General features: G+C 40.4%; 2 protein-coding genes and 1 long non-coding RNA gene across 3 annotated transcripts in view; 1 reads left to right on the top strand and 2 right to left on the bottom strand.

The window, feature by feature from the left end:
• BIN2 (bridging integrator 2) overlaps positions 1-25,831 on the top strand; it is a 50,585-nt gene that overhangs the window by 195 nt on the left and 24,559 nt on the right. Inside the window, exon 2 of the mRNA XM_072654711.1 lies at positions 18,521-18,601. Coding sequence (XP_072510812.1) covers positions 18,521-18,601 — 81 coding nt within the window. The remainder of the gene's footprint in view (positions 1-18,520; positions 18,602-25,831) is intronic.
• Positions 1-25,831, bottom strand: part of SLC4A8 (solute carrier family 4 member 8) — a 196,702-nt gene that overhangs the window by 161,649 nt on the left and 9,222 nt on the right. The window lies entirely within an intron of this gene.
• LOC140534077 (uncharacterized) lies at positions 33-24,473 on the bottom strand. The gene is made up of 3 exons (XR_011977161.1): positions 23,907-24,473; positions 23,458-23,525; positions 33-6,392 (listed from the first exon to the last, which is right to left on the bottom strand). It is a non-coding gene; the product is annotated as an uncharacterized lncRNA (long non-coding RNA).

Genomic DNA, 25,831 nt, shown 5'->3' with positions numbered 1-25,831 from the left:
ACGTGGGGCGTCGAGGCGTCCTCCACACGGCCCCCGGGGGGCGGGCAGGCAGGCGGGGCGCCCCCCCCAGGGGGCTCAGCCGCCCCAGCCCGGGCCCTTCACCCCCTCCGTTACTTTTACAATTTTTCGCAGATTTGGAACTAGAAGGGGCCTTCCTCAACACCCCACCCTCCTCCTCCTCCATCATTTTACACAGGAGGACACTGAGGCCCAGGATGGGCAGGTGACTTGCTCCCCCACCCCCAAGTCTGACTCAAACGAAGGGGGAGAACTCTCTAAGGGCCTCTTTTCTAGCCCTGAGACCCTTGAAGTAAGGGTGGAGTGGATGTGGCAGAAACAGAAGTCAAGTCCAAGTACCCACCCCCCACTCAAATTGGGATTCGAACCCCTGTCCTCAGACTCCTCCAGTGATGGCCTCTCTGGCCCTCCCAGAAAGGAGGGAAGGAATTACCTGGGGCAAGGTTGGCAAAGCACTCCCAGAAATGATCTTTGATGAATGGATGAGCCTCAGTACGGGTGGCTGGACCTTAAGCCAGCCCTGCTGGTTCATAAGACCTCCCTTAGGGGTCCAGTCCAGCTTCCCACCAGCAGAGGGGCTCTGGTAGACTTTGAACTGGAAAGTGACCATCTAGTCAAAGTGCTGTTCAGGAAGCCCTGGAGGTTCCTCAGACCATTTCAGGGCACGCTTAAGGTCAAAATTATTGTCATAATATCTTCTAGGTATCTGATATTTTTATTTCAATTAAGTTCAGTATTGATACAGATCTTCTACCTAAACAAAAGCTCTTCTCAATCATCCTTAAGCCTGTAAAGGGTCCTAATTTCAATTAGGGTAAAATACTGATAGCTATGCCCCATCTAATTTTTAAAAATGTATAAGGATCTTGATTTCATTTAGGGTCAGTATTGATTGATATGCTCTATCTAAACAGTTATTTTTAAGAGTGTAAAAGGTCCTAATTTCAGTTAGGGTCAATGTTGATAGATATGACACCCTCCCCCCCAACAGAAACTGTTCCCAATTTATTTTTAAGAGGGTAAAGGGGTCTTAATTTTAAATAAAGTAAATAGATAGGACCCCACCTAAACAAAAGCCCTTCTCAATCATTAAGAGTATAAAAGGGTCCTAATTTTAAATAGAGTGATATCAATAGATGTGATCCACCCAAAGAACTCTTCTCAACAAAGGAGTCTTGAAACCAAAAAAGTTGAGAACTGATGATCTAATCCAACTCCCTCATATTACTAAAGAAGGAAGTGGGGCCCAGAAGAGGTTAAGTAACTTGCCTCACCTCAGATCCACCCTTGCCCCACCCCAACCCCAGTCTGCAGGAGGATTCAATGAGGCCCTTGGAAGGTCTTGTTTTCTGATCCTGAGATTTTGGCCTTGGAGGGGCTAGTGAATTAGACACCGAGCTTAGATCAAAAACTCCCCAAAGATAAGAGTTAGGCCTGTAAAATTCACTCTTGTGCTTAGTTAGGCAGGCACCTAGAAAATAAGGCAATAAGTCAGCACTGGGCATGTTCCTGAGGGTGTGAGCAGCTGGCAGCCACTCCCTGTGCCCTACCTGTGACATAAGAAATACCCACAATGATGAAAGAAAGTAGCATCTCTCCTTTGGCCCTGTGCCAATCCCTTGTTCTCATCTACTTGCATAAAGCAGTTTGTTACTGAAATGTCTTTTGCAGAGGTCTATATAAGGCCATTCAATCTCTGGCCAATCTTCTCTGGTGATTTTAAATGCCTCTTGGAATCAAAAGACTTAGTTAGATTCAAATCCTGCTTTCCGACATTTACTGGCAATGTGATGTGGAGCAAGTTTCTTCCAGCTCAAAACCCTATGGGCTGCAGGTTGTGGTTTCTTGAGTTTTCTCTTCTGTCTTCCTTTGTTTCATCCAAACTTCACAAAAGACAAACGATTGAGATTGGGGATGGGTGAGTGTGCTAACACGGTTCTAGTCCAAGGGAAAGCAGATTCACTCTAGGGAAAATCATTAGATGCTGTGGAAAATCATTTGTGGAGGCTTCAGGGTCTAGTAGGAGGGAAGGCTTTGGGATGTCCAGACTTGTTATCTCACTTCTCCTTTGACCTTGCTTTAAAAGTTCTCTCAACCCTTTCCACTGAGAGCAAGTGCAGCCTGAGAACTCAGCTGAGAGCAGTAGGGTGGGAGTTGTGGCTGTCTGAAGTGGGTCAGGGGGCAGGATGCAGGCTGGGAGGCTGTGCCTAACAAAGCTTCTCAGAGCACTCTTCTTTGTCTGTCAACAAACATATTAAATGCCTACCATGTACCCTGCACCGTGCTAAGCACTGGAGCTACAAGGCACCTGGGATTTCATTGGCATAGGGCTGCAGTTCTCAGAGGTCCACAGACTCTCAGATTCTCTCAGGGGTCCTTGAGGTCAAAACTATTTTCATAATACTGTTATTTATGTAATTCATAAAGAAAACCTCTTTGAGGTCTTAAATAATTTTAGGAAAAGAGTTCTCACACCAAAAAGTTTGAGAACCACTGATAATAGGGAATTCCCAGGTGAGGAAATTCCTACTAATCCAGGTCAGCACCTTCTCTGCTATTTAGAGTCTCAGAGTTGCCTGGAGCAGCGATGTCAAACTCAACAGAGGAACCACTAAACTTGTGTGTGTGTGTGTGTGTGTGTGTGTATGTGTTTTGTGTGTGTGTAAAAGGATCCTTTCAGACCACATATTGACTTAGAAAACCACATATTAACCTTATCTATGTTTTATTGTATTTTTATTTTGTTAAATATTTTCCAGCCTCATTTAAATCTGGCTGTAGTTGAGAGTAGATAGAAGCCCTGTTTGAGAGAGCTCTGAGAAGTAAATTTGCCCAGGGTCACACAGCCCTTTTGTGTCAGATGTGGTTGGGGAAGGGGAAGGCCTGACTTCTAGACCAGCTCTTTATTCACTGTTCTGAGAAACTCTGAGGATCTTCCTCTTTCAGATTGGTTCTTTTATGAAGGCAAACTAGGCCATCTTTTGCCTCAGTTCTTACCAAGCTTTTAATTACTGAATGGGTGTTGCCTCAGATAAACTGAGTCCTGGGAAAGACCTTGGCTTACAAAGGTCAAGGTCTCCCACTGAACCTGGGATCCATGGACAGTCTCCTGACCTGTGTGTTACGACTGGACTCCAGGGCCTCCCTTAAATCCCATTCACTTGCAAGTCAAGACATCATCTTCCTGATGTCATTGGTCTCTTCAGGAACAAAGGAGAAACAACAGCCACAAAACAACTCCTCCGCTTTAACTGTAACAAAGAAAGGCAAAAATATTCTCTGTCTTCAGGGAGTCACAATCTAACAGGAAAACTGCATATAAATAGGTAGATACGTACAAGATGGCCATCTCAGAGGGGAAGGTGTGTGTTCATCCTTTGTTGCCAAAGAAGACCACGCCATCAGAGAAATGACACCACAACTTGCACTTGACTTTGTTTTGAGTGAGGGAGGGCTATGAAGGTCACCAGCCTCATTTCTCCTCCAGAGACATCTGAATCCAGTGACCAGATATTCATCAGAATGACTGGAGATGACCCAGGATGAGGCAATTGGGGTTAAGTGACTTGCCCAAGGTCACATAGCTAGTGAGTGTCAAGTGTCTGAGGTGAGATTTGAACTCAGGTCCTCCTGACTCCTGCACTGGTGTTCTATCCACTGCACCACCTAGCTGCCATAGAGGGGAAGGTATAAGCAGATGGGAGTATGGGGAAACCTGCAGAAGATGGGATTTGAGCTGAGTCTTTCAGAAGCCGGGAAAATTAAATGTCAGTGAGAAAGTAGAGTGGTTTTGGCGGGAGGGGGTACAGAGGTCCAGAACATTCATGAAAAAGGTATAAATGTGGCAAACAGAGATTTAAGCTTGAGGAACAGAAAGCAGATGGAGTTTGATCAAAGAATTTGTGGAAGAGTCATGTGTAAGAAGGCTGGGCAGTTAGAAAGGGCTAGGTAAACTTTGCTTCTACCACTCCTATATACTTGTAAAATTACAACATATTCATCTTACTTTGTACCATAAAAATCTGTGTAAATCATTTTCACTTATTAGAATTAACAAAGTCCATTAAGAGGAACATAACTACAGGAACAAGAAAGCAGTGCTCTCCCTGTACTCTGGCTTGATCACAATAGTGTGACTAGTTGTAAGTACCACCAAGTAAGAGGAACATTCATAGCGGTAGATTGCAAAGCTGGCCTTGGACTCTGAAGGACCTGGGTCTGTCCTAACCCTGGCACATACAATGACCCTGGGCAAGTCACACAACCTAGTGTTCTAGTCTATCTACTCCCTAAGACTACAAGTTGCAGAAAAAGTACTGACCCATTGGATAGAGGGAGTTTCCTTAGCAAGGAGTCCCATATACAAATGAACTCAAAGGCCCAGTCCCTGTGTCTCTACTGATAGGCTAGAGAGTCTCCAGAGGAATTCAGTCAGAGTGACTATAATTATGTTGATGGATCTGTTAATGTTTAACCTGGAGAAGAGAAGATTCTAGAAGAACATCATGGCTGTTGCCAAGTATTTGAAGGACTGTCATGTAAAAGAGCAGGATTGGACTTGTTCTGTTAGCCTTAGAGGTCAAAACCAGGATCAGGGGATGGACATCACAAAAAAAAAAAAAAAAGCCAATTTAGGCTTGGCATCGGGGAGAACACCCAAACTCCCTAACAATTAGAGCCATTTAAAAGTTCACTGAACTGACTTTAGAAGTAGGTGACCACCTTAATGATATGTTACAGTGGGAATTCCTTTTGGATTTGGACTACATGGCTGCTGAAATGCCTTCCAACTTACAAATTCTGTCATTCTGTGAATCTTTACTCCTGGAGTAAATTTTGGGTTTCTGTCTCCCAGCAGGTAGCACAGTGTTCTGATTCCAGAAGACAATATTTATCAAGAACTCTTATGTGCAAATTGAAGCCTGATTTTTTTCACTTTATTTTTCCTGGCCTTTTTTTTTTTTTTACAACATGGCTAATACAGGAATGTGTTTTCCATGATTTCACATGTTTATTTGATACATTGCTTAGTTTGTCAATGAGTAGGGGAGAAGCGGGGAGGGAAGGACTGAGGAAGAGATTTTTGAACTCAAAATTTTTTAAAAGAATGTTAAAAACAAAAAAAAAATTAAATTTATCCAGCTCTTTTTCATTTAGAAACAAGTATTTTAGCCATTTCTTTTACTACCTTTACCACCAAGACTATTACCAGAATGTCTTCTATAATTGTGGTAGAAAGGGCAGGGAATTTAGAGTCAGATGACCTTGTTTCAAAACTAAGCTTGGCTATTTATGTTTACTTTTGCCTATTCACCTGTGCAACTGGACCTCAGTTTCTGTATCTGTAAAATCGGGTTGCTGACTAGACTAAAATCTTACGTGAATCTAAATCTAAATTTAATGATCTGGATTCTAGTCCTGACTGCAGCTTACTAGTGCTGTGAGCTTGGGCAAGTCACTCAATTTCTCTGGGTCTTAGTTTTCTCTGTCTTTAAACTGGAGACAAAAATACTTGCACTACCAAACTCCACACAGAGTCATGTTGCAGGGAGGAGAGGGGAAGCACTAGATAAATGTTAAAAAATAACATATATTTAGGGAAGTAATAAAAATTTCTTCCCTAAGCTTTGGAGGGGGGAGAGAAGGGAAATGACCTGACCTTTGGACAGAGTATATGAGAAGGAAGGGTCTTTACCACCCACCTCTCAAGCAGAAAGCCAGACACCAAACAGTCACTGTACCATGAGGACAATTTCCTGTGCTCAGTCCATTTGCTTGACCAGTTGGAAAGAGGATACATGGGGCACACACCCAGGGCAAAATCACGAGAGACAGAGACAAGTATTGAGCTAGGAGAGCTCAGTGAAGGGTGTTCTAGACAAAGCAAATGCATTAAATGGCAGGAGAGAGGCCTGTGATGAAATTTCATGGGTGATGAGGCTGCTGAATTGGCACAAGATTTTCCCCTCAGGGAATCAGCAGTTTCCTGAATTTGAAAGAAATATCTTCTCAAAGGGTTTTCCAAGTTTTATCCCTGGGGCTCTGGACACTGTTTAGTAGAAGGATCTCTCTCAGGAAGCCAGCCTAAGTCTCTTGGAGGAAAGCCCACCTCCCTTGCCTTTCTTCTTGGCTGTCTGGGTTCTCCTGGCCTCTCATGGTTTTCCCCATATTTTCCTTGACCATTTCTTATCATTACCATAATTCTATCTCAAAAAAAGAGAAAGAAGCAGCTTAGTGTTTTGTTTCTCTTCTATCCCTTGAAAGAAATTTTCCTGGCCTGATGTGAACGTGGGCCAAACTTCAAGTGTCTGTCCTGATTCAAGGAGAAGAAAAGCTGAGCTTCTGGGTCTACATGTTCCATGGATTCTTTTTCTCTAAAATGAAATGTTTTATTAGAAATTGAGAATTAAACATCAATACAAACAACCACACTTGCTTAATAAGTATTTACAGGTCTAAATTAATTAATTTTAATACAGCAATTATCATCAAACTTTTTTCGTTTCTCCTTTTAAGATCCCACCAGGATTCTCTGTTCATTCCCATTCATGGCTCACAGGATCAGAATTACTATCTATCCCATGATTCTAGTTCTGGGTTTTTGGTTTTTGCTTTGCATTATTTATTAAAAATCTCTCCAGATCTCTTTATGCTACTCATACTTGTACATTTTAATTGCTTCATTGTATTGCATTATGCTTTATGTAAGTATTCCATTATGATAATGTATCATGATTTATTAAACTATTTATCTGTTGTTTGGCATTAAGGTTGCTTCCAGTTTTTTGTTTTGTTTTGTTTTTGCAATTGCAGATGATCCTGCTATGAACTACACTCATAAGTTATTTTTTTCCTTTTAGTTGCTTTTTTGGTATATTCTTTGGATCATTGCCATTTTCCAATGATTCCCTCCCTCTTTGCCTCTCTTGCTCTCCATCATGACCCACAAGAGAACCCTTCCTTACAACAACTAAGTATTACTCATACCCTTATAGATTGTTAAATTGTCTGAACTAAAAAGTACTTTGAAGAACATCTCATTTTGTGGATGGAAGCTGAGGTCCAGGCAGAAGTGATTTGCCCAAGATCATACAGGTAGTGACAAAGTTTTGACCTAAAAAGCAGTTTAACAAGACTGGGACCTAATAGGCCAGGCCAAAAAATTCAGGGGCTCAAGCTAGGGCTGCTCCCTCCATAAACTTCCTCCCCCAAAGGCAAACAGTAGACTGCCCTTCTTGCTCCTGGGCCTTGGAACGTTGTCTCATTGTCCCCTAGACAAATCTTGGGAACCAAAGATTGATCTGGCCAAAGAATCCGTAATTTATAAGTAATGTTGGGACGGGGAGATCCCTTTCTCCTGGGTCTCCAAGTTCAGAGATGAGGCCCCAGCTCTGGCAGAGGAAGAGAAGGGTGGAGATAGGGGAAGGAAGTCTGCCACACCTATCACTTCACAAAACAGTTTTGTCACATTCTGTTGGGTGGAAGTGTGATATATTGGGTTAGAGAGGCTGAGCAATCTCTGTACTCAGGGCTGTATGACATTCTAGTTGTAGCACATAACAAAAACAGAGATAGAAATACAGGGTAAGAGGGAAATGAAGATTCTGATAAAGGAACAAAGACCTCACGTTGAAATGGTTATGAGATTACTGGACTTCACACCAGACACAGCGCATAAGAAAGCTCAGACCAGAGGGAGAGCTGGAGGGATAACTTACATTTTCATGCTGCTAAATCAGTTTAAGTCCATTATCTCACAAATACCCCATGAGACAAGTAGTATAAGTAGTATTCCCATTTCACAGATGATGAAAAGAAAACTTAGGAAAATTGATTTGCCCACAGTTATCCAACTAATAAGGAACAGAGACATGACTTCAGCCTGGTTCTGTTTCTGGGTCTAGTGCTGTCTCCACCATTCATAGTCAACAAACATAGATGAAGTCCATAGAGAGTACAAAAGTACCATTCTACCACATCCTAAAGCATCTCCCAAATGGTCTAACATATACGGTGCATGACTGCTTACAAAATGCTTTCCAATTTCATGGCAGGGTGGTATGTAATAGCAAAAGCTAGAAAGCAGCCTAAATGTCCACCACAGGGGAATATTTAATTATTGGTACATTAATGTAATGGAATTTTTGTTGTTACTCGGTTGTTTCGGTCATGTGTAACTCTTAGTGACCCTGTTTGGGGTTTTCTTGGCAAAGTGGTTTGTCATTTCCTTCTCCAGCTCTTTTTTACAGATGAGGAAACTGAGGCAAACAGAGCTAAGTGATTTAGCAGAAGCATACAGCTAGTAAGTGTCTGAGGCTAGATTTGAACTCACAAAGATGAGTCTTCCTAACTTCAGACCTGGAGCTCCATCCACTGTGGCACCTAGCTGATCCGTGGACTTACTGTATACTGCAATGCAGTTAAAAACAGCAAGTAGGGCAAATGTGAAGAAATTTGAGATCTTTATAAAAATGTCAAGGGAGAAAAAAATCAGAATCCAAAGACTACAGTATACACTAGCTACAGTTATAGGAAGAGTAATAAATAGGAAGGGGAGAAGCTGATGAGAACTTATAGCAAAGGTTTTTAAACCTTTTTTGTGTCATGGACCCTGTTGGCAATTTGGTGAAGTCCATGGATCCCTTATCAGAATAATGTTTTTAAATAATAAAAGAAAACCTAAATTTCAGGTAGAGGTTAGTGAAAATAAAGATACAAGTTTTCCCATCTAAGTTCACAGACACCATCCTACCTTAAATCCATAACCCTTGATTTAGATGAGTGTCTTATGGTACTTTATTCATTAAAATTAAGTAATTAAAATGCAAATAATTACTAAACCAGTTTAGGTCAATCAAAAAATATAAGCCATTAGAAATAAAGTGCTTTCCACACAACAAGCCTGTGAAGTATGGTCATATAAATACTTTTGTCCGTTCAACTTGCCGTTCGTTGATTTGCAATTTGCAAGGCCTTGTACTAGGTATTGGGGGAATGGAGATGGAAAACAACATAATTGCTTCCCTCAGAAAGGGGAAGAAAAGGCAACTATACAGATAATGTGGTAAGAGTGAAGGGCAAAGTGCTTTGAGAAATGTGAGGATGTTATCTCATCTTCTGTGCAATGTGGTGAAGAAACTGAATGAGAGTCAGAGGACCTGGATTCAAATGACAAGTTGAGCAAGTCATTCATCTCTTTGGTCTCAGCTTCCTCATTTGTAATATGAGCAGATTGAACTAGATGATCCTGAGGATATAACTGAATATCTAGGATCCTCAAGACAATCCTGTGAATTTAAGTAGTTTAGGTATTATTTTCTCATTTTGCAAATAAGGAAACTAGGTCTCAAGGAAGGGAAGTTAGTAAAGGTATCATCAGAATTCATTTCTCGGTTTTCTAGGTTCAAATGTATTGGGGTGTTTTCCCCTATTATGCTATAGTAGAAATATTTCATAGAGAAGATGGCATATGAGAAGAATTATGGCAAGTGAAGATGTAGAGGAAGTGCGCTCCAGGAATATGGGAGTGCACATGGCCAGAAGTAGAAGGGAGAATGAGACTAGGGAATCTAGCTTTGGCTAGAAAGTAGATTATATAAAGAACATGAATAGGGAATGAGACTGGAATGGTAGGTTGGGGCCAGATTGTGGAGGGCCTTAAATACCAGGGCGAGGAATTTGTATTTAGAGATACAATGACAGTTTTTGATTTGGTCAGATTTGCACATTAGGAACATGGTTTTGCCTATTGTGTGGAGAGGATAAGTTAAAGAAAGGAGAAATGAAACTGGAGGTGCTAGAGATAGATATCTATCAGGAAGTTAGAAGTTAGAAATGAGATTAAAGCTCTCAGAAGAGGTTGGGAGTCATTTGCATAGAAGTGATCTCTGGAGTCACAGGAATGGATAAGATCACCAAGAGTATAAGGAGAAGCAAGCCAGGAATGAGCTTGCGGCGGTGGGGTGGGGTGGGGGGTGGGGGGTGTTGGCCAAGGAACTGATGGATGAAAGGGACCTACAAGAAGTGGTCAGATAGGTAGGAGAAAACACTAGGCCAGAACAGCATCACCTACCTATACCAAGGGAAGAGAAAATACCAGGATTGAGGGTGTGGTCAACAATGGCAAAGGCTGAAGGAAAGTCAAGAAGAATGAGATGAGAAAAAAGACAAGAGATCCTCAGTAGCCTTCTTGACAAAGTAGCTGCCTGAACAGAGGCACACTGCCCAGCTCCTCTGTACCAGCTCCAGCAGAACAACTGAATAATGGTGAAGACATCGAATGAGAACCACAGTAAGTGAATTCTTCTGCCCCAAGACAGTACTAGTGAGCTAGCAATCCATGAGCAATAAGAAAGAATCCTCTTTACCCCAAGCAAGAGAAGCATCCGAATGACTAGAGATGGGACCTGGGTAGTGTCCCTCTCTCCATGTTAAAAGGGAACAAGAGCAGAGGGTTTCCCTGAGAAAATGCCAAGGTTATTACAGAGTCCTAGGGTAGGGTCTTTGGCAGCTTTGGCAGCTCTCAGGAACTGCTGTGGGCAGCAACCAGCTCAATGAGACAGTGCTGAGACCAGGGCAGCCTGGACCCAGGGATTCTCAGGTCCCTAATACTCAGAGACCCCAGAGACAGCCCTAAAGACTTGGTACTCTAAACCTCAAAGATTCAGGAGAACATAGCCCCAGGAGGTAGAGGTCAGCTCAAGAATCCAGGTAACCTGGGGCAGGACCAGGCAGGGCCAGTCACCCAACTCAAAACACGCAGCAGGCAGTAGAGCCTGGCCCTGGCATAAAGCTCCAATTTAGCCACTAAAGCTGGAGAAATGACTAAATTCAAAAAATACCAATAGATATAAAAAATGATAACAAATCTAACTTTGTAGCAACTACATAGACTCCAAGAGGGAAAAAAGGATTTTCCACAAGGACTATATGAATACCTAGAAGAAAGGAAGCAAGGGATAAAATATGAAATAAAAGCTCTGAACAAATAGCTTAGAAGAGGAAATAGTAGGTACTCAAATGTTGGACTCTAAAAACTAGAACAGTTCAAACAAAAAATCAATGACTTTCTGAGATGGCAAGAAATATTAAAATCAAAAGACAATGAAAAATCCAAGAAAATGTAAGCTGATATTAAAAATAACTGACCTGAAAAATAGGTCACAAAGAAGTGATTTAAGAATTGTTAAAAACCATGATTTTAAAAGAGTGTGTATGTGTGTCTGAATACTATATTTCAAGAAATTGTAAATGAGAACTACCTATCTTTTAGAACTGGAGGGCAAAATAGTGATAGAAAGAACCCACTAATCCCCTCCAAAAAGGAACTCCAACAGGAAAAGTCCCGGGAATATCATAGTCAAATCTATAGTTCTCACATCAAAGATGAACAAATACAGCAAGCACCCAGAAAGAAGTATTTCAAATATCAGGAAACTACAGTCAGGATTACACAAAATTTCACAGCTTTTACTAAAAAGAAGAGAAAATCTTGGGATACAGTATTTCATAAAACAAAAGAGATAGGCTTATGATCAAGAATACTTTATCCTGGAAAGCTGAATATAACCCTACAGGGGAAATTTTTTGATGGAATAAAATGTTTTCAAGTTTTTCTGATGAAAAATGAGTTGGAGCTTTGAAATACAAGAATGCTGTAAATCACTATTGATTAGAAAGATGCAAATTAAAACAACTCTGAGGTGCCACATCACACCTGTCAGATTGGCTAACGTGACAAAATAGGAAGATGATAAATGTTGGAGAAGATGTGAGAGAATTGGAACACTAATCCATTGGTGGTGGAGCTGTGAGCTGATCCAACCATTCTGGAGAGCAATTTGGAACTATGCCCAAAGGGCTACAAAAATGTGCATACCCTTTGACCCAGCAATATCAATTCTTTGATTGTATTCCAAAGAGATCATAAAAATGGGAAAAGATCCCACATGTACAAAAATATTTGTAGCAGCTCTCTTTGTAGTAGCCAAGAACTGGAAAGCAAGGGAATGCCCATCAATTGGGGAATGACTAAACAAGTTGTGGTATATAAACGTAATGGAATACTATTGTGCTATAAAATATGACCAACAAACAGACTTCAAAAAAACTTATATGAACTGATGCTGAGTGAAATGAGCAGAACCAGGAAAACATTATACACAGTAACAGCCATCGAGTGCAAAGACTGTTTCTGATAGACTTAGCCCTTCACAGCAATGCAAGGACCTAAAACATTCCCAAAGGACTCTTGATGCAAAATGCTATCCACATCCAAAGAAAGAACCATGGAATTAGAACGCAAAATGAAGCAGACTATTTTCTCTTGTGTTATGTTTTGTTTTGTTTTGTTTTTTTCATGGTTTCTCCCATTCATTTTAATTCTTCTATGCAACATGACCAATGTGAAAATGTGTTTAATAAGAATGTATATATAGAACCCATATAAGATTGCATGCCATCTTGGGGAAGGAGGAGGGAGGGAGGGGGAGAAAATTTAAGACATGGAAGTGATTGTTGAAAACTGAAAACAAATTTAAAAAGAAAATAAATACAAACACAAGAGTAAAGAAACCTAAAGAGAAAAATTTATTTGAACAACTGATGCATTTAATGACTAACATTCTAACAGGAGAAGAAACAAATCTCTCTTCTGAACCTTAGTGATGTCAAAGAGTATTGAGAGAGTTAAATTAACAAAAACAAAGACAGAGGTCTTAGAGGTGAATTAGTTTCATCCTGAGGGTTAAGAGAGGAAAGAGAGAGAGTTAAAGAAGGAATACACTAATGTAGAAAGGAGGAAGGATGGATGAGGGGAAGGACTTGCTAGTTCTTGTAATTGGAGTTCACAAGAAGAAGACTATACAAAGATAGAAGAAGGGGTAAGGGGAGTGGGCATCAGATGAACATCTCATCTGAACTAAACAAAGAAGGGCTGAACACGCACACACAGAATTGGGTGTACAAATGCATCATACTCAACAGGGAAAGGAAGCATAGGCAGGGGGAAATTAAAGAGGGAGAGTAAAACTAGGGAGGCAATTGTCACAAGTAAAATAAACTTTCTGATCCTGAGGAGAGGATTAAAAGATTTGGTTTGAAAGATGGAGCAAAGAACTAGAATCCAAGGGCATATCTTTGCTCCTTAGACATTTGGAGAATGGCTGAACAAATTGTGATTTGTGAATGTGATGGAATATTTTGGGACTGTAAGAAAAGACAATTTCAAAGAACCTGAGTAGCATGAATACAGAAAGAAGTGAGTATGACCAAAAAGCAATTTATACAATGATAATAACACAGTAAATAAAAACAACCTTGAAAGACTTGAGAACTTTGATCAAAGCAATGACCAACCACATCTCCAAAGGACCCATGATGAAGCATTTTACCTCCTCCTGACAGAGGTAGATTGAGATCATCCAGTTTGGAATTGTCCCGACTCCTTTAAAAGAGTTGAAGTGAAGGATTCGTGATGGGGAAGGAGACTTACATTTTTGACCATGGCCATTGTGTAGAAATGTTTTGCTTTACTAGGCTTATTTGTTACAAGGCCTTTCCCCACCTTGTCCTCACATCATTTCAGAGGAGATGAGGAAGTCGGGGGCTTATCAATAGGGATGTCAAAAGGAAAATAGGAACACAACAAGAAAACTGACAATTTAATGATGTCAAAAAAAAAAGATGTTTCAAAAGAAATGTTTCAAAAAATGCAGAAAAAAACAGGATGTTCAGAAGGAAGCACAAAAATGGCAGGACAGTTTTGAAAATAGCACTTGAAATTTGTTATATACGTTGAAAAGAAAATCAAATTGTATGAAGTGGAAATTTTTAGTTTTATGTAGAATTCTCTTTTTGCCTTCTATGTGTATACAGATGCTTTTTTTGGTGTTTAAATTTAAAATGTAAAATTTGAAACAAAAAAAGTCATTGGTGACCTTGGGGAGAGCATGTTTAATAAAATCAAGGAAGAGACAGAAGTCAGATTGTAAGATTTCAGAGAATGAGGAAGTGGAAGCAAAGGGCTTAGATTACTCATTTTACAACTTTAGCAGTGAGGTAGAGACTTAGGACAAAAGCCCAAGAGAGTAAGAGGGCCAAGAAAAGGCTTTTTTTTTTTTTACATTATGAATGAATGGAAAACCTTTATTAACCACTTGTTATTATGTGGTAAGCACAAGTATGATCTTCATGAATACAGGGCATTCTATAACTAATTTGAAGGACAACACTCATTTGTGTGTGTAAGTATGTTGTGGTAAGTTTGTTCAAAACCAGTCTGATACATTTTATAGGAACCAGTTTTGCCCTGAGCCTATTTGTAGGCCAAAGAGGAAGAATCAACAAAAAGGAAGAGAGTAGAGAGAAATGATTGAAAAGGATCTAGGAGGAGACGAGTTTGGATCACATGAAGGGCCGAGATAAAGGATTAGCCTTGGCCAGGAAGAGGGCTACTTTATCCTGGAGATCACAGAGAAGATAAAAAAATAACAGCAAAAACAATCATAGCTGGTATTTACACAGGCTTTAAAGTTTCCAGAAGACTTTACATATAGTGTTCTCATTAGTGTGTAGAAGGAGAGAAGATAAGGGAAGTCAAAACAGATAACCTTAATCTTCTGAGTAAAGTAGGCAGTGAGATATCTGCTTAGAATATGTTGTTTGGGGGCAAGTTAAGGACTTGAGAGTAGAGGTTTGACAAGGCTTTTATTGGGAAGATGATAAGGAGTCCATCGGAGATGAACAGAAGGATTTCCTTGTAGCTGGGATGGGCGCGATGGAAGTGCCATAGAGTAAATTTGTGTTGGGTCCAAACAGCCGAGTTTAGAGCTTCCAGCTGTACTTAGATGCTGTGGAGTAGGAATGGAGAAAGTAAATAGTGGCAATGACTCAGTTCAGGAATATCCTGAGGACACAAAATGCAGTGCTGGAGGACAACTCTAGGGCAAAGACTAAAGAGAGGAAAGTGAAGACAGAACAGGAATTCTGGACTAAGAAATCAGAGATGAATTATATACGAGAGTTTTAATATGAAGGCAAACGAGGTTCAGAAGCAGTGAATGAGGACACAGAAGAAACAAAAGGACTAAGGTACATGGTAACATTTCTATCGTACTTTTAAATTTGTAAAACACTTTATAAACATCTCATTCAATTTTCACAACTCTGAAAGGCAAATACTATTATTATCCCCATTTTACAGATAAAGAAACCAAGGCTCAAAGAGTTGCCCATGGTCCTATACTCACAATCCAAAGTTCTTTCTGCTATGCCACTCTGCCTTTCAATGCAATGTAATTATGATCATATAACTAGTAAATGAAACAACTGGGGTTTTCCATCTCCTCATTCAGTGCTCTTACTACTTGAAAGGCAGAAATGAGTCACCACTCCCATGTTCTTCCTAGCCATTCTCCTTATCCTGCTCACTGAATGGGCATTACCTCCCTCTAAGTACCTGAAAAGACCTTAACCTAAAAAGGCCAAGGTCTCCCATTGCATCCTGGGCCATCTCCAGTTATCCTGATAAATATCTGGTCACTGGATCCAGATGGCTCAGGAAGAGAAAGTAAGGCAGGTGAACTTACACAGCCCTCCTTCACTCAAAACAAAGTCAACTGCAAGTCATATCATCATTTCTCTGATGTCATGGTCTTCTTCAAAAACAAAGGGTGAACACAACCTTATCCTGCTTCTGGATCCCACACTGACTGAACCCTTCTGATAAGGTCTTTAAGACTTCTGGATTAAACTTTTCACATCAGAACAATCCACTCTGAATCTGGATGATCAAATTCCACAGATAAACCAAAACATTTTTATCCTATTCTGCAGAAGCAACTGTGGTATAATGAAAAGAACATTAGATTTGAAGTTATGAGAACAGGATTTGTGTATTGTCTGAAGCATTTACTAGTTGTGTTAGTCAAGTTGGAAAGTCAGCATGGTGCTGTGGAAAGAATACTAGATCTGGTGCCTCAAAGAGATCAAAGGAAAAGGACCTATATTTACAAAATATTTATAGCAGCAATTTTTGTGGTGGCAAAGAATTGGAAACTGAGGGGATGCTTAGCAATTGGGGAATGGATGAACAAGTTGTGGCAGATGATTGTGATGGAGTACTATTATGTTATGAAAATTATGAGGGGAATGGCTTCAGAAAAACATGGCAAGACCTATATGAACTGACAGAAAGGGAAGTGAGAAGAACCCAGAGATCATTGTGGACAGTAACAGCAAAGTTGTTTGGCTACTCTGATCAATATAGTACACTGATCCAAGACAATTCCAAAAGACTTACGAAGTAAAAATACTTGAAGTGTAGCTTTCTCATTTTCTTTTTTCTTTTTTTTTTACAATATGGCAGCTAGGTGGTGCAGTGGATAGAGTGTAGGGCCTGAAGTCAGGAAGGCCCATTTTCCTGAGTTCAAATCTGGTCTCACTTACAACCTGACTCTAGGCAAGTCCCTTAACCCTGTTTGCTTCAGTTTCCTCATCTGTAAAATGAGCTGGAGAAGGGAATGGCAAACCACTCTAGTATCTTTGTCAAGGAAACCCTAAATGGGATCATAGAGTCTGAAATGACTAAACACAAATAATATGTAAATATATTTTGCATAATTTCACATGATATCAAAATTGATATCATATTGTTTGTCTTCTCCCTGGACAGAGGAGGGAGAGAATCTAGAACTCAAAATTTAGAAAGGAAAGGAAGGAAGAAAAGAGGAAGAAACACTCGATTATAAATTGTATGACATGGTTCGATTTCCAACTTTGCTGCTTACTACCTGTGTGACCTTGCATAAATAACAACTCTCAGGCCTCCGTTTCCTCCTCTGTAAAATGAGGGGTTTAAGTCAGATCATCATTAAGGTATCGTCTAGCTCCAAATTGAAAATCCTATGATCTTTAAAGTGAGTAAGTAAGCATGAGTTATTTTTGTTTTCCCATTCAGCTTATGACTAGCGTCACTTCCATTGAGTTTATGAAGACTTAAGAGCTAGTAAATGTCTCCAAGGGGAGGAAAGTGAAACTAAGCAAGGGTGAATCAAACAATGGAAATCCATTAATTGGATTCCCATCCCCTGAACAATGGAGTATGGCCTGTAAAAGTGGGAACTCTGATTACAGTCACAGTGAAGAAAGATTGAAGTCAACAGTCAGTTGTCTTCTTATTAAATTTTTTGTTGATGTCTTTTGTTTTTATATCACGTTCATTTTTATACATATATCTTTCCTTTCCTCTATCCAGAGAGTCATTCTTTATAGCAAAGAATAAAAAAGAGACCTCCAAAAAAACCCAACAAAGCCGCTGAGCCCTACGGTATACACAATGTTCTCTTTCCATACTCCTCCACCTCTTCAAGTGAAGGGAAGGGTACATTTTCCTATCTCTTCTTTGGGGTCAAGCTTGGTCATTCTAATTAGAATTAGTCTTCAGCTTCTTTGTTATTGTTGTCAATTTTTCATTCACATTTTTATAGTCATTGTGTATGTTGTTTTTCTGGTTCTGTTTACTTCGCTTTTATCAGTTCATAGAAGGCCTCCCGCACTTCTCTGCATCTTTTACTGGGTTGTTTCTCACAGTGCATCAGTATTCTATCACATCCATAAACTACAAGTTGTATATCCGTTCCTCTCTCATCCACTTTGTTTCCAGATCTTTGCCACTTCAAAAAGCTGTGTTCTATTTTGGTTTATAATGGACCCTCCTTTCTACCTTTAACGCCTTTGCATACATATGCCTAGCAGTGCAATCTCAGGCCCGGAGGGTATGGACGTCTTGGTCACTTTCTTAGCACAATTTCAAATCACTTTCCAGAATGGAACAGTGGACAACCCCACCACCAACAACAGCGTACCTTTCATTCCACAGTCTTTTCAACATTGCCTTTAGCCCCCTTTGTCATCTTTGCCGATGTGGCAGATGTTAGTTGCTTTGATTTACATTAATGTACATTTACATTAAATTTTTATTTATATTATTTTCATTTATGATTTGGAGCAATTTTTCACATGCTTGTTAATAGGTTGCAATTCTTCTTTTGGGATCCTTTGACCACTAATCCTTTGGGGAATGGCTCATGGTCTTATATATTTGTATTAGTTTCCCATATATCATATGTGAGACCTAAATCAAATAATTGATGTAAATTTTTTCACATTTGGTAACTTCCCTTTCAATTCTAGTTTCATTAATTTTGATCATGCAAAAGCTCTCAACACTTTTAAAGGCTCCCCAACGCAATTCCAAACTGGATAATCTAAAAACTATTTCTAGCTGATTTTGAAATGTGTCATGTGATGGGGAAAGAACATATCTAGCTTCCTGATTCCATTGAGCTCAGGCACACGTTGGATCCCTGTGGATAGCACAGCAGGGGCAGTGAAGTATGGATAGGAACAGAGGGAAATCTAGCTGGTCAGGGGTCACTCACCATCCATTTGGTTCATGATTAAAAGACAGGAAGAGACATTAAAGCATCTCACATTTTTCCAGGTGCTGCAGAAACTGGGGAAAATACCAGAAACCAAAGATGAACGCTTTGAACAGGCTGCCCAAAACTTCTACCAGCAGCAGGTGAGTGATGGTCAGGGAAGGAAGAAGGCCACATATAGCATGTAGAGATTGTGGATGAAGAAGAACAGCTCCTGTTTCCACAGACTAGAGGTCATGTCTGCCAAGACTTCCTCTTCCCCAGAGGAAGAGGCTGTCTGGTGACTCCCTACCTCCCTCAGAAACAAGAGGAACTTCATAGGTTCATAGATTTAACCAGTCAATCAACAAATACTTAAGTGCCCCCTGTGTGCCAGGCACTGTGTTGGATGTTAGGAATTCAAGTACAAAGAATGAAATAATCCAAACTCCTAAGGAGCTTATTCTAATATGGTCATCTAATAGGTCATCTAGTCCAACTCTCTTCTTTTACAGACATGGAAACTGAGGTCCAGAGACAGTATGTGACTGGTCCAGGGTCATACAGGTAGTGAAAAGTACAGTACAATCAAGATTCCAATCCAGGTCCACACTTGGATTCCAGAGCAAATGTCACTGGTGAGCACAGAGGGTCAGAGGGCCAGGGCTAGATTTGGACCTGAAGTTTGACTCCATCCTCGTTCATTTCTTAGCTGTATGTCCCTGGGCAAGTCATGTCATCTCTCTGTGCCTCAGTTTCTTCATCTATAAAATGGGGATAAGAATAACACCTACCTCCCAGGGCTGTTGTGAGGATCAAATGAGAGGGAATTTGTAAAGCACTGCTTAGCTATTGCTATTATTGCTCTCTCCACTTGTGCAGCGTGTGCTGGGGTGCGTTCAATGTCCTATTCTCCCTAAGGTGTTCCAAGTCTTCCCATCTACTTGCACCATCCATCCCAACAACATTCTGTCTGGGCCCTAGGCAAAATGGCCGTGAGTGCCAATCACCTCCTTTTTTAACTCCTCTCCCCCTGCCCCTACTTCCTAACTTCCTAGCTGTCCAAACAGAGGCGTATCCAAGCCCTCCCTCTCTGCAAGTGCCCTCTTTCACCAAATTAACAAACCCTCCACTTCCCAATTCTAACATCTTTGGAGCCTCACTTCAGGTATAGGTGTTAGTGGGAAAGTCATTCAGATCTTACTGTGAATGACTGATAGACTTAAGAATAAATGCTCTTCCAAAGCGAGGATATTTACATTTTAAATGAGGTGCTTGTAACAATTCATGCCAAGTAAATGTTTTGCTGAGTACCACTAAATGAACTGAGAAGGAGTATTTTGAGTGTCTTACTTAATCGATTAAAGTTTTTTCAATTAATAAAAATCAATTTTCTCTCCCTCACCTTCCCCTGCCCCCAGTGGAAAAGAAAAAGAAAAACCCTTGTGACAGATATGCATAGTTATGCAAAACAAATTCTGGCACTGACTGTATCCAAAAAAATATGTCTCATTTTGCATCCTGGGGTCCCTCACTCCTCTGAAAGGGTATATGTAGCATGCTTTATCATTAGGCCTCTGGAATCATGGCTGGTCATTGCATTGATTAGAGTTAAGTCTTTGAAAGTGGCTTAACTTTACAATGTTGTCATTGTGTAAATTGTTCTAGTTCTTTTCTGGATCAATTCATACAAGTCTTCCAGGCTTCTCTGAACCTATTCCTTCTTCATTTCTTAGAGCACAATAATATTCCATTACATTCATATTCCATAATTTGTTCAAGCATTCCCCAACTGATAGACACGCCCTTCAGTTTCCCTTTTGTCACCACAAAATGAACATACATACACATATATGCATACACATGTGTGTATATATACACGTGTGCATGTACATACATATATGTATATATACACATGCACATTTGAGAGAGAGATCATACATGAATACATGTGTCCTCTTCCTCTTTGATTTCTTTGGGTAAAGGCCTAACAGTGGCATTGCTATTTAAAATGTTCAATAACTTTTGAAGAATAATTACAAATTGCTTCTCAGAATCGCTCTACCAATTAACAAATAAAGGAGATATATTTCAATCTGATTGAACTTAAATCCTGAAAAATTCCATAGTAGTTATAACTATACCAACTATGAGCAGTGAAAATCAACATCTACCACATGGCCTGCCCCCAAACATAACAGTAAATTACAACTCATCTCAGAAATGTGAAAAGTGTCAGAACTGAGGTTTGAACTCCTAATTCCAAATCTCACTATCCCGCTCACTATGCTGGTTCTTCAAAATCTTTTCATTCTTCCTCCAACTTCTCACAGCTCCCCTTCTCCAGCTCTTTCAGCAGAGAACCTTCTTGCTTCATATTTTATTGAAAAAATCAAAACCATTCCCAGAAAGTTCCCTTTTCTCTTTTCCTCTTTATCTCACATCACTCAGATGCTTTCTGCAACCATCTCTTCCTCATCTGTCTCACATGAAGAGGTGACCTTTCTCCTTTCTAAGGCAAGAACCTCCACATACACAAATTCATCCCATCTTCTCCAGGAGATTATCCCTTCTACAATTCCTTCTCCCTCACTTTTCTTCAATCTCTCCCTGTCTACTGGCTGCTTCCATATTGCCTATAAATATATCCATGTCTCCTGCATCATGAACAAACCCTTACGTGATGCATCCATCTTAGCTAGCTATCATTTCATACCTCTCCTCCCTTTTAGTGGCTAAACTCCTTGAGAAGGTTGACTGCAGTACATGTCTCTGCTCCTTTTCCTTTTCCTTTCTTCTCAAGTCTCTACAGTCTGACTTCTGATGCAACTGAAACTTCTGTCTACAAAGTTATTAATGATCTTAGTTGCCAAATCTACTTGCCTTTTTTCAGTCCTCTTCCTTCTTGTCCTCTCTGCATCCTTTGACGCTATTTATCACTCTCTTCTCTCTAGGTTTTTGGGACACCACTTCCCTTCCTGTCTATCCAACTTCTCCTTCTTAGTCTCCATTACTAGATCTTCATCCAGATCCGGACCAATAACCATGGATGTCCCTGTCCCAAAGGACAGGGCTCTGTCCTGGGCCCTCTTCTTTTCTTCCCCTATTCTCCTTCATTTGATGATCTTATCAGCTCTTAGGACTTCAGTTATCATCTTTATCCTGGATGATTCTCAGATCTATTTATCCATCCCTAACTTCTCTCCTGACCTCCAGTCTCATATCTCCAAATGCCTGTTGAATATCTTGAACTGGATGTCCTATAGATATCTTAAATTCAGCATGTCCAAAATTAAACTCAGTATCTTTCCCTCAAAACCCTCCCCCATTTCCCAAACTTCCCTATTATTGTTGAGAGCACCAACATTCTCCCAATCACCTAGTCTAGGTGTCAGTTTCTTCTCCTCACTTGTCATGCTTTCACCATCACTCGTCCATGTCCATTCTGTTGCCAAGGCCTGTTAATTTTGCCTTTATATTATCTCTTTGCATACATGCCTTTGTCTCCTCTGATAGTGCCACCACTCTGGTGCAAGCCTTTATCTCATACCTGGACTGTTGCAAAAGTCTACTAATTGGTCTCTCCTACCTCAGTTATTTCCCCAGTCCATTCCATTTTCCATTTTGCTATTAAAGTGATCTTGCAGGTCTGACCATGTTACCCCCCTACTCAGTCGGTTCCAGTGGTTCCTTATCACCTCCAGGATCACATATAAATCCCTGTTCAGTGTTCAAAGCCCTTCATAACCTCCCCCTACTAGTAACATTGTCCTCCTTGCTATTCCTGGAACAAGATCGTCTACTTTCCCACCCCAGGCATTTTCTCTTGGCTGTCCCCCATGGCTGGATTGCTCTGCCTCCTCATCGCCATCTCTTGGCTTCCCTGGCTTCCTTCAAGTCCCAGCTTAATTCCACTGTCTTTCCTCTATTGATTATTTCTAATTTATAGATTGTTTCTACTCTGTTGTTTGCATGTTGTTCTCTCCCCACCCACCCACCCCATTAGATTGTGAGCTCCTTGAGGTCTGGGGCAGTCTTTTGACTTTCTTTGTATCCCTATCACTTAGCACAGTACCTGATCCATAGAGGGCAGTTAGTAAAGGTATTGACTGACTGACTCCGCTAAGGGTGAACAGTTTCTCTACCAGAATTCCACTCATTTGAGATTCAAACCAACTATGAAGGTTAAGCCTATTCATCAATCACACCAAAGTCTGAATTGTTTTTTGTTCTCTAATGCTCAGACTCTGGGGAATAGGAAATCTCAGACATTGAGGAATAGGAATTCTGACTAGGAAAAAAGGAGAAAGAGACCTTTGCTCAACTAAACACTCACAGGCTTCTGTCATAATCTAGGCTTGATCACTTTAAACTTTCTCCCTTGATTATCTTCCTGTCTCCTTTTGAATTTTGACTCTGCTTTTGAGTCAGAGAATGACCCGGCTCTGCCACTTACGCTCTTTGGGCCAATCATTCATCTATGCCTCAACTTCCTCATCTGTCAAGGGAAAAGATAGGACCTAGGGTCTGAGAATTTATTTCTTTAAAATATTTTAATAAATATATTTAAGTATAATTGGTTTCTTTTATAATCCTACATATAATAAAATATCTAAAATAAATATAAAATACAGTATGCATTTAAAAACATTATTCTGAAAGGGGCCCTTGGGCTTCACCAGATTGCCATGACAGTTATGACCTAGAGAATCTCTAAAGATTCTCTATACAATCAGAAATCAGTCATTCTCCTCTAACCTCTTACTTAAGTGCCATTTTAATCATGACAGCTATGACACCTCCCTGATTGCCTAATTATTCCCTAATTCCCTAAATATTCCCTAAAATTCCTTAATAGCTTCCTAATTTTTTTATGAAGAGTTATACTAATTAATTTTCAATATTGCATAGGACAAAAAATTGAAAAAGGTCAAAATAAGATCACCAGAGTATTCACATAACTGGAGAAGGGAAATTGTTAGTAAGCCCCAATCTAAAGAAGGGTGAGTATATTACTTACAGTAGTAGCTTTTATGCAGGTTTATTTCATACAGTTTAGCCAGAGCAGACAGTAGAGCTGATTCTGACCTGGGCAAAACCACAAGTAACTGTATTGTTTAGTAAGTTAGACCAATCCTAACAAGCCTTTTCCCCACCTCTTACTGAAGCAGTGAGCAAGAAAGGACCTTGGAAGGCCATTGAGGCCAGCTCCTTTACTTTATAGATAATAATACTAATCTTAAGAAAGGCTGGAGTTAATAAGATCACACAAGATAGTAAGAGCCTGAAGCAGGATTTTAACTCAGGTCTCCCAAGTTCAGAACTCCATCTGCTGTGCTACCTAGCTGCCTCCCTTCAGAGTTCATACTACTCCACCGAACTTTACATTTTCTAAACCCAGTCAGTTCATCCTTCATTTATGACCTGTTTCACTATGTTTTTCTTTTCCAGAATCATGTCCTATCTTACCCAGCAAGTGTCCCCAGTAGTAATGGAAGGTCCCCAAGGTCAGGGATCCCAGGGTCTCCAGTTCCCTCCAGGCAACCCCTCATAGTGTACAAAATTGTGCACATTCACATGGAAGCACTCAGCACCAAGGAAGTATGTGACTGGTTGGTTGACTGAAGGCTGGCCCTGTTTATATAAGGGGTGGGAAAAACTGACTCAAGCTTGGCCTTTGATGGGTGTGGAGCACTTGGCAAAGCCTCAGAGATCAGAGATCACAGCATTTTAGAGCTGAATGGGATGTGAGATACCAGATTGTCTAAGCCCAAGCCATTCCTTTTAAAAGATGAGGAAACAAGCCCAGAATGAGGCAGTGACTTTCTTATTGTCACACAGCTAATTAGTACCTGATTCTCTCAGTCCAGGGCTCTGAGGCAAGAAGAAAGGAACTGGGAAGTTCCTCTTCTAAAAGTGAAAAAGCTGAGAGATAGGAGGCAAGTAAGAAAATGACATCCAGAAATGCTTCCCCACTTTCCCCATCTCCCTTGAAGATAGACTTAAACTTGAACATAGGCTTAAACAGAAGCATGAGGGAATTGGGTTAGACCTCAGGAGATATTTTTTCATGGAAGTGATGATGAGATATAACTAAGAATCTCTTCTGATGGAGAACCTGAGACTCTCTTCCTAAAGGATTCTCAGCAGTTTGGGTTGGGTTCAGGGTGGGCCTGCTTTTTAGAACAGGAGATGAATTAAATCATTTACCCTTTCTATTTTTAATTCATCTTTTGTTTTACAAAATACTGTCAAAAGTCCCATTGTCTCTAGCCCTAACGTAGATTTTGGGATATACTTTTACAGGGAGCTCCACATTCCCACCCTCCCTGACATGGCCTTTTCCTACTTTGTCTCAAGCTTGTGTACATTGGGGTCTTGACTTTGTACTTGGTTAGCAATAAACAGCAATGTAATAAAAGTTCATCCAGACACTGGATTTGAAGCTGGGAGACCTGGGTTCCATCTAGTCCCTTCTCTGACATTTACCAGCTGTGTGACTTTGGGCAAGTTACTTTTATCTCTAAATCTTGGCTTCCTTGTTTGTACAATGGGATAATAGTACCTGCTCTGCTGACTTTGATGTGAAAGTCAAAGGAGATGATTTTTATTAAGTGCCATTTAAAATGTCAGCTATTATTCTCACTCTTCATCAATATTTTCTCCCATTCTCCCTCTTATAACTTGGGTACTAGAAAAGGTACAGTGGGAGAAGGAAATGATATGCCTTGGGTACGAAAATCTACTGGGAAAAACTGAATACAGATGCAGAATCTGAAGCACTTTAAGATAGACTAGACGAAGGCCCAGCTGGATGGGTTTAGGGAAAAGTCCTGATGTGAGGAGAGGATGGGTGTCTTGGGTGAAGATTCAGAGGAAGATTAGAGCCAGGTGCCTATTCCAGCAGGGAACAGAGAATTTAATACAGGGTTACCTAAGGGCAGAAATTGGGTAAGGGAGTGGGCAGGGGGTGTGAAGAGAAAGGGAGGTCAGAATTGGTAGAGAAGAGCTTCATAGAATCATAGAACTCTAGAGCTAGAACAGCCTTATAGGTAACCTACTACAGCTCTCTCACCCTTATTGTATGGATGAGGAAACAAAAGCCATGGATCCTTCATGGGAAGACCAAATAGAGAAGAGATAGCTCAGTGAGAGTCCTAACAATACTTTAATTTTGTTGTTGTTTTGTCGTTTTTTGGTCATGATCCCATTTGGGGTTTCCTTGGCAAAGATACTGGAGTGGTTTGCCATTTCCTTCTCCAGCTTATTTTACACATGAACAAACTGAAGCAAACAGACTGAATTTGAAATCAGGGCCTGATGATTCCAGGCCCAGCACTCTACCCATTGTGCCACCTAGCTGCCCTAAACAAGAGCTGTTATTGTTTGGTGCT

Source organism: Notamacropus eugenii, chromosome 3 (genome assembly GCF_028372415.1).
Source record: "Notamacropus eugenii isolate mMacEug1 chromosome 3, mMacEug1.pri_v2, whole genome shotgun sequence".
Lineage (NCBI taxonomy): Eukaryota > Metazoa > Chordata > Mammalia > Diprotodontia > Macropodidae > Notamacropus > Notamacropus eugenii.
This window is presented reverse-complemented; position numbering and strand designations above follow the sequence as displayed.